The sequence below is a fragment of the Lepidochelys kempii genome, chromosome 7 (assembly GCF_965140265.1).
Source record: "Lepidochelys kempii isolate rLepKem1 chromosome 7, rLepKem1.hap2, whole genome shotgun sequence".
Taxonomy (NCBI): Eukaryota; Metazoa; Chordata; order Testudines; family Cheloniidae; genus Lepidochelys; species Lepidochelys kempii.
In genome coordinates this window covers 24,372,491-24,387,890 of record NC_133262.1, presented here as the reverse complement: position 1 = coordinate 24,387,890, position 15,400 = coordinate 24,372,491, and the positions used below count along the sequence as shown (strand labels likewise).

General features: G+C 45.7%; 1 protein-coding gene across 2 annotated transcripts in view; it reads left to right on the top strand.

Annotated features, from left to right (window-relative positions):
• The window catches only part of NCKIPSD (NCK interacting protein with SH3 domain), a 98,825-nt gene that overhangs the window by 79,837 nt on the left and 3,588 nt on the right, over positions 1–15,400 (top strand). For both annotated transcript variants that reach the window (XM_073351429.1, XM_073351428.1), the window contains 3 exons: positions 10,345–10,425; positions 11,389–11,517; positions 13,753–13,845. In XM_073351429.1, the coding sequence (XP_073207530.1) occupies positions 10,345–10,425; positions 11,389–11,517; positions 13,753–13,845 (303 nt within the window). The remainder of the gene's footprint in view (positions 1–10,344; positions 10,426–11,388; positions 11,518–13,752; positions 13,846–15,400) is intronic.

The following is a 15,400-nucleotide window of genomic DNA, read 5'->3' as shown; positions in this document are numbered from 1 at the left end:
TAGTACACCCAGGTTAAGATCTCAGCCATACTACTACTTCCCGTCCCTTGGATGTAAGGCCACTCTTGCCAGACCTTATGGAATTTCAGCGTAGGCTAGGGTGCACACAAATGAGTGGGAATGTAAAGGGTAGTTGAGATGTAAAGGGTAGTTGCCTGAGGCCAACCACAGAGCTTCAACACTAATGACAGGAGTAGGAGACCAGAGAGCCAGTTACCAGCACCTGGCATATCAGTGAAGTGGTTAATTTTCTTACTGTAGACTTCGGTAATTCTGCTATCTCCGGATTCTCTGGGACTAAGGAGGAAGAGCAATTAACTCTGAAAAGCTGTGACATTTTGTAATGAGAAGCGGTAGCAATGCTGGTCAGTACCTTAATTGTAAACAGCCTTTTATGCTTTCCAGCACTCAGGTCTCAGGTTGCTATTCCACTATACCTCACCTTAGCAAGCCAGAAAGCTATCTCTGATCTTCCTTTTCTTTTCTGAGACCACTATTAGATCAGCCTGTCTTCAGTGAAGGGTGTGGAGAACATGGAAGGCTTATGCATTATTCTTAGGAAATGTTATTTTTTGTGACTCAGTTTAATCTTGTGCTGCTTGTTACCTGGTCTCAAAGGGTTAAAGTCTGTCTAGAGAGATTCTCTGGAAGCAGGGAATAGGCAGTCAGAGGGTTAGTGTGTGTGTCATGTAGCCATGTTTGGGATTGGTAATTGGGCTACCAGGAACTGTCGGCAAGTGAATGGAGCTGCCATGAAGATACAATGGAGCCTGACAACCAGACCATAGGAGTTGGTCCTCGCTCACCTTGTCTCAACCAAACCACTAACTTTTTGGGATGTGGATGGGAGATGACTTATCTGACCATAGTCCCTCCCCTGCCTAAGCTTGGAGAAGGAGCAGTACCCATGAAAACAGGCCAGGTGACTGGGACTTGAGGCAAAGACACAGTTGTTAAGGGGCTTCTGTTAGTAATGTGCCCTTCACAGTGCGGGAGCCTTCTCTAATCTGGGTCTCCTGAGCTCCACTGTGGGGCAGGCAGTAAGGAAGATGCTGTCTGACAGAAGCAAAGCTGCCAGCATGCAGGCAGTCTCCCAGTCCAATATTAAGTGAGGCCTACCTACCTAAGCAAGGGAAAGCGAGACAGGTAAGATTCCTGTGTATGGACTCTTATTTTAATCCATTTCTCTGAGCACCGAGATAAGGAGTCATTGAGAGAAAAGCATCCTGAAGCCGGGGATCCAGTCTCAGAGTAGAAGGGCCACAGGGCTCCCCTTGAGCGAAATGGAGGCCCAGAGCCTATCTTGGAGTATGTTTACACTGCAGTCTCGGCATCTGTGCCACTCAAGTGTAGATGCTTCCTGCATTGACACAGAGTGTTTGCATCAATGTATATAATGCACCTCTCAAAGAGGTGTTAGTTTCTTCCATCAGCCTAGCTACATCTACACCATGAGTGATGTCAATCTAGATACATCACACAGGACAGGACATTTTACACAGCCCTGTGCAACATAGCTTGGTGAGTCTAATTCTTAAGAGTAGACTAAGCCTAAGAGGAGTGCACTGATGAGAGACTGTGGAATGGTCAGAGACATAGCGTGCCCTATGGATCCTTGGCAGGGGGCTGCTTGTTATCAAAACTTGTTCAGTTCATCCCCTTAAATTTGGGGCTTTCTCTGAGATGGCGACTGTGTATTTACAACTAGCTTGTTCTGCTGGGTTTGAGCTGCTCCCATTCAGGAAATTAAGGGCCTGACATCTAAAATGTAAAATTAGTTTAGTAGCTGGGATGTTTGTGTGGAAGATTGGAGGCCTGTGCCTTTAGAGCAGCTTGAGATGTAAAGCCATGTGACTGGAGTGCATTAAACATATCCCTTTCCACCCCTCTCTTCTCATACCTAAAATGCTTTTTTTATTTGGAAGCTGTTTATAAAATGCTTGTTCTTGCTGCTGCTGCCAAATCCAAATGATCTAAAATTAACCATTTCCTAGCACTCCAAAGCTGTTGATTCAGAGTCCTGGAGCCTTTCCTGCTCCCCCATCTATTCCAAAGTAGGTCCTCTTGACATTTTCTTGTGGTCTCTTCATCATAACAGAGCTGATGTTGTGGGTTAATTTGCATATTCCTGCTGCTCTTCGTCATTCCGTTTTCTGTCAAACACACTATACAGTCCCTCATCACAAAGACTGGTAGCAGGCATTGGAGAGTGGGTTTTAGTGGAACTACTGCTTGTAAAAAGTGTTTGACTCTCAAACTTGGAGACTGATGCCCTATGCTTACAGGTACGATGCAAGCAACAGCAGTGTAGGCTTCTTCCACACTTCACTGCTAATATGCCTAAATCTTGCCCTGGAGGAACCACCTCTGGCATAAGAAGGGAAGGCAGTCTCTGTTGTCAGTTCATTCCTAGTCTCTCTACTGAAACAGTCAGATGGCCAGCTGTCAATTGCAGTGGTGTGTTTTTGTTTTTTAACGTTGATACTTTGCCTGTTAGAAACTGGATTGAGAACCCATTGCCTCACTTTAAATGGGGGCCCACTGAACAGTCCATCATGTGGTGGTAGCTTTTAGTCATTGACCACTTGGGCTAGATTAGAATCAGTAATTTAAGTGAAAGTCTCTCTCATTATTAATACCTTGAGCCCAACCTGTGCCCCATCCAGGCTCCTGTGGTGTTAATATGCAGTGATAACCTGGTAGTTTTCTACTCAGTGAATGAGGAGTCAGTCTCCCCTTGTTACACAGGTACCTTGGTTTGGAGTCTATCTTTCAAGGAGATGTTTGGGCAAAATTTAAATTCTTGCGTCCATTTCCCTGGAGCTAAGTAAATTCCACACAAGCTGCCTCTGAGAGATGGGGTCATGGAATTTACTGTGTCTCTAACTCACAGGCTGCCCATACCAGCCAAGCAGTCTGTGTAATGGAAAGAACAGATGTCGCGAATTTGGTGGCCAAATGGTCCAGTGGCAGGAAGTTGAAGCTAGACAAATTCAGACTGGGTGTTTTTCTAAAAGATCTGGTCTAGGAATTATTTTGGCGAAGTTCTCTGGCCTGTGTTATAGCGGAGGTCAGACTAAGATAATCACAATGTTTCCTTCTGGCCTTGGGGAATGAGGGTTGAGCCTAATGCGGTGCCCTCTGCCCTCCTCTGTGCTTAGACTCTGACGTTATGCATTTCAAAAGGGGAGTATTGAAAAATGCTTTAAGCTTGGAGCAGCACAATACATATTGGATTAATACAGCAAGGACTCAGTTCATTATGCTTAAACAATATTCTTTAAATTACATTGGCTTATCAGTCATACACAATGAGTAAGGCTGAGAGTCTCTCACGGAAATCACAGATTCCATCCTTGACTTTCCGTGACTTCTGCAGCAGCTGGTGCTGGCCCAGGAGCTGCAGGGACATGGAGCCGGGTAGGGAGCCATGCCAACTCCGTCCCCAGTACCAGCGGGGGTCCTGGGCTGGCCCTCCCTCCCTCAGTACCAGCGGGGGTCTGTGCCACAGCCTGGCCCCTATATCAGCAGGGGTCCCAGGCCGTGCACCATGGCATAGCCCCCCTCTCCTCCAGCACCAGAAGGGGTCCTGGGTCACCTTGATCCCCCTCCCCCAGTACCCGGACTGCTGCCAGATTGCCCCCCCTCCAAGCGCTCCCCCCTCACCCAAGTTTTAGTCACGGTATGTATTTTTAGTAAAAGTCACGGACAGGTCACAGGCCTGTGAATTTTTGTTTACTGTCCGTGACTTTTACTAAAAATACCCGTGACTAAAACATAGCCTTAACAATGAGTATGACACATTGCATTTCTTTCTGCCTGAACTGGAAATGCTTGGAGCTGGAGCTCTGATTGTTTGCTATAGCAGGATGCTCGCCTCCAGTTCAAGGTTACTCCTGGTTTGCTGCCATCTAAAAATAAACTTTCTCTTGCATCCATCACTAATTCATAAAGTTTGTCTCCAGGCGGATGTTTTTGTGCTATATTCAGTACTAGGGCAGTGCTGCAGCATGCTCAAACAGGCTGCAGCATTCAGCCTCTCCCCGCCCTCCATCTGTGCAGTTAAGGTAGACTGGCCATCTCTTCCTTTGGAGCCCCTTGGCGTCGCTCATTAACTGGCCAGAGGGGTCACTGTTCCCAGGGGCTTTGTGGCTCCCAGTGCTGCTAACCTAGAAATTCAATCTGGTTCACTTAGAATGGAAGCGTCCAGCTCCGACAGCATCTGACTTGTGCATATCCTTGCTGAGCTCCATGTGAGTGGAGCATCATAATCCTGTTTGACAAGCATTCAGCTTTCTTTGTAGAATGGGGTCGTCCTATAGCTCTTCTGGTGGAATCTGGCTTCCCTACAGCGGAATCTGTCTTCACTATTGGGCAACTACAAAGCAACACAGTGGTGGAGACCGGTGGAGCAGGGACTGAAACATTTTCATTTTCTCCTGTTGGGCTTCTGCTCTGCAGCTCCCCAGGATATGGCTACGCCGTGTTTTAAAACCCTGTATCACTGAGTCTCCGAGTCGGGGCCTGCAGACTCGGGCTCGTGCTAAAAACATCAGTACAGTGTAGATGTTGTGGCTCAAGCTGGAGCTCATGCCCTGAAGTCCAGGGAGCAGGGGTGGGCTTCAGAGCTGCAACTCAAACCCCAATGCCTACTCTGCTATTTTTAGTGGCATAGTGTGAGCTCTGCAAGCCTGAGTCAGTAGACCTGGACTCTGAGACTCATTCTCTGTATCCCCTCCCTCCCTAACCTTCACCTGATGTCTTTAAACTGCAGCTGCATTCTACCCGTATAAGTCTTTTGATCCATGCAGCACTGTAGTATGTAGGCATCAGAGAAACACATCTGGAAAAGCTCCCATTCTGCCTAAAGGAGATTTTCTTGCTGCACCCGCCCTGGCTTACATGGCAGGAAGCAGAGGCTGCTTTTAGCAGGGGCAGCTGTACAGAGTTGTGTCTGGATCCTTTGTTGCTGTGTGTTATGCATGCCAGGTGTACCTCATCACGTGTCTGTTGCCTGTGCTGCGAGAAACCCCTGTGTGTGCTGATGATGCATTCACTTCAAGGGGAAGTTCAGTTAAACAGCAGCTCATTGTAAAGCAGGAGGACTCCAGCCACAGAGAAAGTGAGTGGTGAGAAGTGATAATATGGGCCTGTATTCTTGCCCCGGCAGACCTGCAGGGTGTTTTGTTCCCTGTCCTCCAAAGATAGATTTGGAGGGCTTTACAAATATCCACGTACCATTTTGGAGCTAAACACTAAAGTTCCTGTCACAGAGAACTAACTGCAAACAGTACCTTGAATGAAATGACCTTGAATCGTGAAGTGACTTAAGCTTATTTTGGCTCTAGGAATTTGAGAATAGCAGCTCCTCCATTGTCTGATATATTGCAGAGTATCTAATCCCTTTTGTGGATGATAGGGGCCAGAGCAATCCATGCCAACCCTCAAGCAACTGGGGACTGTAACGCTGGCTGCAGGAGTTCCACAGGATCCTGCATGACTTGTTACAGAGGAACACTTGAGGCTCAAGCCCTCTGCATGGATCCAGGATGCCTTTGATGAGGAAGCACTTTACCTTGGGGTTGATGCAAGCACGTTGGCTGCTGTCCAGGTCTTCTGACAGATGCTTTGGTTCTATTGCTCCCGGACAGTCATTTTCCTGTGATGCCGCTGGCTTGCAGATCTATCAACATGTTGTTAGAAGGGCTTATAATAAGACACATTGAGGCAGAATTAACCAGAACAATTCTAAGGAAAACAGATGGATAATCTCCTCTGTAATCATGACCATCCCTTGTTGCAGTTCAATATACATACAACTCTACTGTCAAATCTTTTCACTTGAGCGTTGGAGACAATCCTCACCACTGCTTAATTTGTGCCAGGGCTGAGCCCTGGCACCTCTAGCAGCTCATAGCCCTGGCACTTCTGTGTCAGTTATTATGTGTCAGTTATTATGTGTCAGTTTTTAAGTTGAAAAAAATGGCTTGAGCCATGGCACCTCTTTCATTATGAAGTAAGCACTGATCCTCACCTACCCTGCCCAACTTTTCCATTGCTGCATTTTGAGGTGGGGTAGAGTAGGGTTTATGAAGACCTTCAAGCTTCAAAATGTTTCAGCAAAGGACTCTTTCAAAATCCCACAGCGAGTTTGAGAAATCTGTGGCAGGAATTCACTAGCATGCCTTACTGCCCCTTGTAACCACTTGAGCTGTGTGCGTGCTGTCTGATGTCAATAGAGCCCCTCAGCTGAATTACAGCCTTGTATTCTTTCAAAAGAATTTGTATTAATGCTATTTTTTTCCCATCTGGCCATTGGTACAATCCTAAAAAAATAGTCATGATTGATTATTGCCTCAGTTCTTCGACACATGGCTGGCATTGTAGAGGGTACAGTGAGTGTCCAGTATCTTGAAGGGGACTAGGCAGGGTTGGAATGCCCCAAAACATCAGCCTGTCGTTCAAATATAGGTGTGAGGTCTTTTTTAGGAGTGGTGGGTGAAATTCTGTGGCCTGCATTGTGCAGGAGATCAGACTAGATGATCATAATGGTCCCTTCTGGCCTAAATATCTATGAATCTATGAAACATACTGATAATAAACCATGTACTTGTATCCGTATTGAGTGATTACACTGCTCTCAAGTCAGCGTTTATTCATGTTCTAGCATTGCCTTTAAAGCTCAAGCACAAACCAGAGCCTTAGTAGGAACATAGGAAGAGTCCAGCATACTGCCTCTGACAGTGGGCCCCACCAAATACTGCAGAGGCGGATGTAAGACCATTACACCCGGACAGTTATGACAGGAAATTTCTTCCCAACTCCAGGTAGTGAAGATAGGCGACTGGTGCCTTCCCATACTGGGTGGGTACCAGCTAAAGGGAAGGACACGTGACCACCCCACGTCTCCCCTGCACAGTGATCCCTCCTGCCCTGTGCCCAGCCCAGGGCCGCAGCGCTCTCCCTGTCCTACGTTCCCTTGGGGGGGGGGGGATCTCTATCCTTCTCTCCCTGTATCTCCCCTTCCCTTTCCTCCCCCCCTTTCCCCCCCGCACGTTCAGCTGCTGTCCCTGGCAGGTGGGCGGGGAGTGGGATGGAGCTGCTTCTGCCTGAAAGAGCCTGGCTGGGAGGTGTGTGGGGGTGTGTGCGCGCGAGCGAGCGAACCTCCCAGCCAGGCTCTTTCAGGCAGAAGCAGCTCCATCCCACTCCCCGCCCACCTGCCAGGGACAGGGAGAGCAGCCGAACGTGCAGGGGGAGAGGCACGGGGAGAGGACAGAGAACTTCTCCCTCTCCACTCCCCGCTGGTCAGTCTGGGGAGTCAATTGACCCCCCACGACCCCATATTCTCCCTATGCATCGCCTCTAATTGCACGTTCCCATTATCCATACAAATGTCCAGTCCTTTTTTTAAAATTAAACTAAGCTGTGGCCTCAGTTATACCTCGTAGCAGACAGTTTCACAGATTCATTCTGAATTGTGTTTTTCAAAATGTCATTGAGTGTCCCTCATTTTTGTATTATGAGTCGAACTAGGAATGCCCAGTTTACCTTCTCAGCCATTCAATCTGTTGACCTCTATCAGGTAATCTCTTAATCTTAATAATGCTGTAATATTTTTGGTTAAGCATCATTGACCTAGACACAGTCTCTCTGCCCAAGGAGTTTACAATCTGAAAAGTTCTGGACAAGCAGCTTGTGTGTGATGGTGTTTGGTTTTTTTTGACCCCACTCTTCAACTGGATTCCCTTAGTCTGTGTGTAAAAGACCATTAGTATAGATTGCTTTTCAGGAGCATTAGACTGTATAAGGTTCTTTGGCACCTTCTTCTCTGATACAGCTACTGCACTCAATAATGATCACCAGGTTTCAGTCAATTCCAGTGGCAGTAAGATACCCCAGTGATAGCATTATAGTCTGTACATGCAAGAACAAACTCTGTGTGGCACAAGACCCTTCGCAGATGGTATGTTTAGATCTGGTAGGATGGGGGAATCAGGTGAGGTGCTTTGGAAATTAATTAGGGACAGAGTGCCTCTTGTGGTAAATGGCATCATTATGGAAATATATGTTGGATGGAAAAACTTTTATCAAATCTACATTTTCAAGGTGTAAAAAGTACCTTTCTGTTCAACTTAAAAAAACAAAACAAAACATGACAGGTTTTATTTATATCAGTTGAATAAGTGGCCCAATCCTATCAGATAGCTGTAACTGAACATAATATTTAGCCTTTATCTAGCACTCTGCACTTCCAAAGCACTGCACAAACATTAATGCTCCACTTCCTGAAATCTTCCAGATGGAATTGAGGGGCTATATACTGTATTGCATTGTGACATATGCACTGTTGTGTGGTTCAACTATAAACCCCTACTGAAACACACCAGCTAATTAAGATTCAGGCAAGACCGTGGTTGTGATTCTGTAGAGCATTCATGTATAGCTACTGCCAGTGCAAATTGTGCTAGACTAGCAGGTTGTGGGACAGATTGATGCATGAGACAAGTGTATCCTGGAGAGCCAGCAGAATGCACACCTGGAGTCTTGAGCATTGTGTGCCGGAGTCTCAGGTGACGTTAAACAACTTAGCCAGAGCTGATCCATTGAAAATGGAAGAATGCAGACACAGTAGCAAAGAAACCTAGCTATGACATATTAACAATTGAAGTATTTAAAGATGACTAGAAGGATGGGTGCTTTTCTGGTTCCAGTTATTATATAAATTGTTGGAGGTGTCCAGGGACGGCACAGGGAGATTTTAATTATTCACCTGTCACGTTTATTAGGAGCCTCTTAAGAAAGACGGAAAAACCAAGAACATTCATTATGATCCCCAAATTGATTGAAAACATGTCTGCCATGTTCATTCCCACCGTACTTCTTTTGCCTCTTCCCTTTCCACTGGAGGACTTAGCTGATGTGTTGGTGTAGTTCAGGAGTGTAGCCTCCAAAGCTGGATAAATTATGCAGTTTCTATAGAAATAATATGTATCAAAGGAAACTTCAGCCCATCAGACTCCCCTGCCGCGTCTCCCCCCCCCTGCTCCCCTCTATGTCTCTCACACTGTATTTTCCAAATTCTGTGTAAAATACATGAGGGACTAGAGTCTGACATGAGTTATGGTAGTGGCCTGTCTTCTCTACAGATGTGAATTCAAACCCTGCCTTGGGTCATAGATGAAAATGGGTTTCCTCTTTTTAACTCTTACCACCTTTCATGAACTTTTTGTTTGTAACTGCTCTTTCTTGCAGGTTCAGATGTCGAGATGCCATCTGTGTTAGTGGTTAACACGTGATTGGTACTGGACCTCACATTCACAAGAAGTCCAAGATTAGACTAGCAGGCACAGTATATGTCAGAAGAGAGGTGCCTTGGCAGAGCTAGGCGTGTCCTTGTGAGTAAAAGTACAGGATTAGACTAATGGGAGGTGGTGTAAATCAGGTTTGAGGTGCATTGGCAGAGCTGCAGGGAACCAAAAATCCTCTCAAATGCTGCTTGCTTTTATTTTATTTATTTATTTATTTTTTTAAGAATGCATGTTGGGAAATTAAATATGGCAACTGAACTGGGAACTAAATCTAGATTTCCTGAGTCTATCCTGTGCTACCTCACTGTGCTGTTAATGTCTTTATCGTTATAGTGCTCACAGGCCCCCATGAGGATCAAGGCTTGTTGTGCTGGGTGCTCTCAAACACATAGGAAAACATGGTCCTGGTCCCAAAGAGTGTACACTGGAATATTACAAATGATGTGAACAGTGTAGAGAGGGATACAGTCAAATACATATAAAGTTAGATATGTGTGTTTTTGTATTGCAGCACGCCAGCTGTCCTGAAATGCTCCTCTGCTTTGCCATCATTAATTGGCTGGATGTCTTGTCTTTTCTTTTTTCTTTTCTTTTCTTTTTTCTTGTCTTTTCTTTTTTCTTTTCTTTTCTTGTCTTTTCTTTTTTCTTTTCTCTTTTCTTTTCTTTTCTTTTTTCTTTTCTCTTTTCTTTTCTCTTTTCTCTTTTCTTTTCTCTTTTCTTTTCTTTTCTTGTCTTTTCTTGTCTTTTCTTTTTTCTTTTCTTTTCTTGTCTTTTCTTTTCTTTTCTTGTCTTTTCTTTTTTCTTTTCTTTTCTTTTCTTTTCTTTTCTCGTCTTCTCTCTTCTCTCTTCTTTTCTCGTCTTCTCTCTTCTTTTCTCTTCTCTCTTCTCTCTTCTTTTCTTTTCTCTTTTCTTTTCGCCTTTTCTAGGGAGAGCGTAGTCGCCTACCTTCCTATATGTATTAAATCCCTTATCACCTCAAACCAGGGAGCAGACACTTGAGAGTATTAATGGCTGGATCTATGGTTTTATCTTGCAGACCATCAAAAGATGTGCTACTCTGCACTGGTTCTGGCTATGATATTCTCTATGGGAGAGCCGCTGCCATATCACCACTATGGTAAGAACTGAATGCATTGCAGAGAGGGAAAGCATCTACCTAGACATCTTGCGGGGGGCGGTTCCTGGTGGCCAAGACCGCTCCAGAGTGCTAGAGGGGGATTCTCCCTGCCGCATGCATGGGAGGAGAGGGAAAGAAGCCTCCTACGCCACCTCTATTCCCTTTCCCAATTTTGCACCAGCACAACATAGGAGAGTCATTGGCCCAACATTGCCAAGAAGCCTAAGAGCTTGTCTGCCCTTGAAACACTACAGTGGTACACCTGCGGCAGCGCTTCAGTGTGGACATACGCTATAGTAAAGGGAGGGATTCTCCACATCCCTGAGAGACATAGCTGCTGTTGGAGAGGTTTGTGTAGGAGTCTCCTTAGCCAGTTCACTAGACTCCATGATAAAGATGCACAATCTCTGAAGCCAGTGAAATGGGGAGCACAGAATGAATCTCTCCAAGCTTTCAGAAAGATGTATTCCTCTCCTAGTATAACCCGGTGGTTATTTCCTGCAGGTGGTCTTGTTTGCATGGGCTGCAGCACTTTCCTAATAGCTAGGTTAAAATGAGTTACTACTAATGATTTGCATTAATGTTAAATAGACTAAACTACTGGGCAAGAATATAAATCTCTTCTTGCCCATAATGCTTATGTTCCTTGGTTGGTTTGCTGCTGTGACAGTAGCTAGAGTAGAAATTTGGGAATGCATTTACTCGGCAAAACTGCTCATCGGGTGCCCTGCTCCCAGCACTGCTGTGAAATGTGTAGAGTTCTTTTTTGGAGCCATTCACATCTCCTACCACAAAGACCCCACAGCTGGCCATCCAGTGACCAGGGCATTACCTCTTGGGTGGCTGAAATTGCAGCTGATTTATGCTCGTAAGTGTAAAAGAAGCAGGCAATGTCTTGCATCAGGGAGGGTAGTGTGTTTGATCAGCACCAGATACTGAAACCCCTTTTCTCCTCATGTACAGAGCACCTCAACTCACAGTTTGTCCAGTTCCTGCTGGATGTGATTGAAGATGGGCTGCCCTCAGATACCACAGAGCAACTGCCTGACCTGTTTGTTAATGTCCTTCTGGCCTTTAATCTCCACATTCCAGGTCAGTGACACTACTTTTCCTCACTTTCACAGGATTCTGGTGGTCTATGGGAGGGGTTTCTTGACTTCCAGGCTGCACTGTGCTAACTTGCCAAGCTCCCTTCTCTTATTTATTCCCTCTTCTAATTCTCCAAGCCTTCCATTGTAGGCACTGAGCAAGGACGTAGAGAGAGAATGCCTTTGGGGGCAGGGGGTGATTTTAATTGCCCACTAAGGAAAATGTCTCCAGGTGTGTGTGTGAGAGTGAGTGAGTGAACACAGTCCCTGAATCCTCCATTCTCTGGCCAGGACTGAGTTGGCGAATACAACCCCACCTGGGATTCCAAGTGAAAATACCATTTTAAGTGAGTGAAAGCTTGTCAAAACCAATTAACCCCTTGGGGCAGGCCAAGCCATCTGGGCCCACATGATTCCCTCCACTCTTTCAGTTAGTTATTTTGGTGGGGTTTTATATGGTGCTGTGCACTTGTGTGGGTTAACTTCACAGGAACATCTAACTACTGTAATGGGGCACGTATCAGTATAATTGCACAACTACTAATCTTCTCTCTTCTTCAGGTGATTGGCAGAGCTGCTACTTATCCCTGGCTGTGCCTCCTGAATCCCATTAAACATAGATACATTAGGGTCAGTCTCATAAACATATTCTGCTAGGCATCACTTTCTCCTGGATTTCTTGATCCCTCATCATGCCTACCATGGTGAGCGCCTTACTAATAGACAAAAGATCTAGTCTTGTGGAAAGAAGCTTAACCTCTCCCAGCTGCTGCTGTTTGCAAGAGTTTGGAGTCCGTAAGCATTAGAAGATAGAAGTGTAATATTAGGGCCTAGTCTTGGATTCTGCTTGTTAATCTTGAATATGCAAGATCTCCTGTTGCTATGTTGTAATTGTCGTCTTGTTTCCTTGCTGCTGTTCTGTTCAATGCCTTTATCCTTGGCTTCATGGAGAGGGAAGGCTAAAGCAGCAAGGACATGTCTAATAGCTTACCCGTTGTTTTGTGTTCCGTTTCGTTAACATTCAGGTAGTAGTGATTTTGTTTCTAATTTCATAGGAGTTTATCGCACAGGGATTGATTAAGTATGCTGTCTCAGTTGCTTTCATTCATTATCCTTTCTTACTGTTACCCAGTGCATTTGCTGGCTTCTGTAATTAGGCAATAACACTTGATGGGCAGTGCATTTCTGGGGATTATTCCCCACCTGGAGTGCAGCGAGAAGCTGAGAGCAGAGCGACGTGTTCTCGTATTCTGAGAACTTGCTAAATGATGTTCAGGCTTCTTATTAGTAGGTTGAATTTTTATTCCCAAGCCTTCAGAGTCTGTCAGAATATTAGCACTTCACTAGTGCAGAGGTAGTTAAAGCTTTCTTAGGATCTCTTAATAGATTAACTCCTTTCAACCTGAAGGATCCTGAAGTACTTTACAAACTAAACAGTATAGACCGGGATTCCTATCCCCACCACAGAAACGCTTTGGCAATGTTCCACCCAACAGTTCAGAGCAGGAAGAGATGAATAAATCTGTATTCGAACAAAACCTTAGGGAGGCAATATAACTCAAGTAAGACTTTGGCTAGGATGCTAGGATTAACCCATCTATTCTTGCAAAAATTTAGATCTTCCTCTAATCGGTTTGTCATCTCATACAAAAGATGACACTTTCTGCCTCACAGAACCCCTTTTGCACCATGCTTAGGCTTTGGGGTCATATAGTGCAGTGCACTTCATCAGCACCTGGGTTTTCTATTGGGCGGTGTTATACAAGTACATGCCCAGCCCTTATTTACTTTTGAGGTCTGAAAAGGTGACAGCCCACCAACGTATTGCTGACCTGACAAAGTGAAGGAGATCCTGTAGTGGGGTGGGTGGGGCCTCTGGTTTCAAGTGTTGGATCTAAAACAGAATGGAGGTAATGTTTGAGTGTAAAGCCTTGCAGAGTATTCCAAAGGCTGCTCTGATCCCCTGGATGGGAGCCAGCAGCAAGCCAGCTCACCAGGGGGATATAGAAAGTGTAAATTCCAGTGTTTATGTATTAAATTTGGAGGCGATTTTCTGTCCAACCCTCTGACATTCTCATTCTGAGCACAGCAATGGTTGTGACACCCCAAAGATTCCCACATCAGTGGTGTGAAGACAGGCTTAGCATTTTGTTTCTTTTCCTTTGCTGCTCACTTAATCCAACCCGAAATGTGTTGCAAAGAGATCTGTCATTGCAAGTGAGCCTGTTTCATCTCTTAGTGCCAGAACACAACGTGATCATGACTACAGTGAGCAAGCACTCCAATGTCAAGACCTTCACAGAGAAGGTGCTGTTGCTACTGAACAGGGGAGGTGAGTGTTTCTGCAACTTTATTACATTCCCAGCAGGTGGGAAAGGTTAATGGCAGCACAGAGCTAGAGAGCTGAGGCTGATATCATTGAGAGGTCAGAGAGTTAGAGGGGGTGGCTGGCAGATGAGCTCATGGCTTCACTAAGATTTGCTGCGCTCATACACTGTGAGGTGGACAGGGCTGCATTCCTGAGGAAAAAACTGTCTGAAATAAAGCCCTGCTGATGACATCTGCTAAGTAACTAATAACAGCAGGTGGACTGATGTTCTCTTGCAAGCCAGTCCCCATGAGCTGAGATTAGTGCAGCCTTTTGTGGGAATGGCTAGGCTAGGCTTGGCAGGATTCGGTTTTAATTGAGAACTGTAGGTAAAAGTCCATTTCAGCCAATGCTGAAATTGACTAAAAGAATCAATTGCTTACATGTGGGCATGCTGCAGAGATCAGGTGTGCCCATCCCCACTCACTCACCAGCCAGAACTGCAGGACCATCTGCCGGCAGGAGCCATTCAGCAGTGGGATTGCCTCCCCAGGAGCCAAGGGCTCATCCTTCTCCTTGCAGTCCTGGCTGGGAGTCCCTGCTCCACTGGTCCAGAACCCCAGCCTTCCCCACACCTTGTGCCTGCAGGGATTGGGTGTCACCAGCCCAGTGGCCATGCAGGGAGCCCTCTGCTGAGCCAGGATGACCACAGCCTCCCCTGTACCCCGGTGTCTTGAGCCTCCCAGCCACACAGGGAGCCCCCTGCAGCCCAGCTGTCAACACTGCCCTAACCCCAGCCCTACCCCCAACTACCATGGAAATAAATATAGTTTAAAAAAGGAAAAAAATCTTAAAAATAAGAATCAATAAAAATTCTTCACGATTAGAAAACTCTAACAATTGAACTCTGCTGAGTCTACTTGTGGCACAGCAGCGTTCTCTCCTCCTGAGAATGGAATCCAGTTTTTCCCTTGTCGTGTTGGCCCTCCTGAAATGGTATTCTGTACCCCACATGCCAAGATCTGCCTGCCTTTCTCGTCTGTCGAGCTCTGAATCACTTCTCTGATGGCCCATGCTGGGGAGCAGGTGCCCCAGATGGTGGGTCTAGAGGGAATACTGTTCTCAAAGAACATTGCTTACAGGTACACTTTCCCTTTTCAAATCACCCACCTGATTTGCCAGATCCAGTATAGCATTAAATCCACTGTATTTGTAAAGCAGATCATTGAAATCCCATAAAGCTCAGCTCCCAGTCAGCACAATGTCAAGTATTTCTACCTGTTTATCTGCCACTGCATTGTACTTTTTAATACCTTCTGGAGCACTGGGGCCCTGCTGCCTTCGCTTTGTTTTGTTGACGTGCTGTTAAATAACCTCTCCTGTGTCTGTGATACTTGGTTCTTTTCTCTGGCTTCAGTTCTTTTCAGGGTTGTAAATCATGGTCTTTGGACAACATCAGTCACACTTGCATATAGCCTCCATGCTGTCCACCTGACTTCCTTCCAAAGCCTTTACTTAACTCTTTCACTGCCTGATTACCTAATGCTACCACCTCACCCTGAGTGGCTGCAGAAAAACA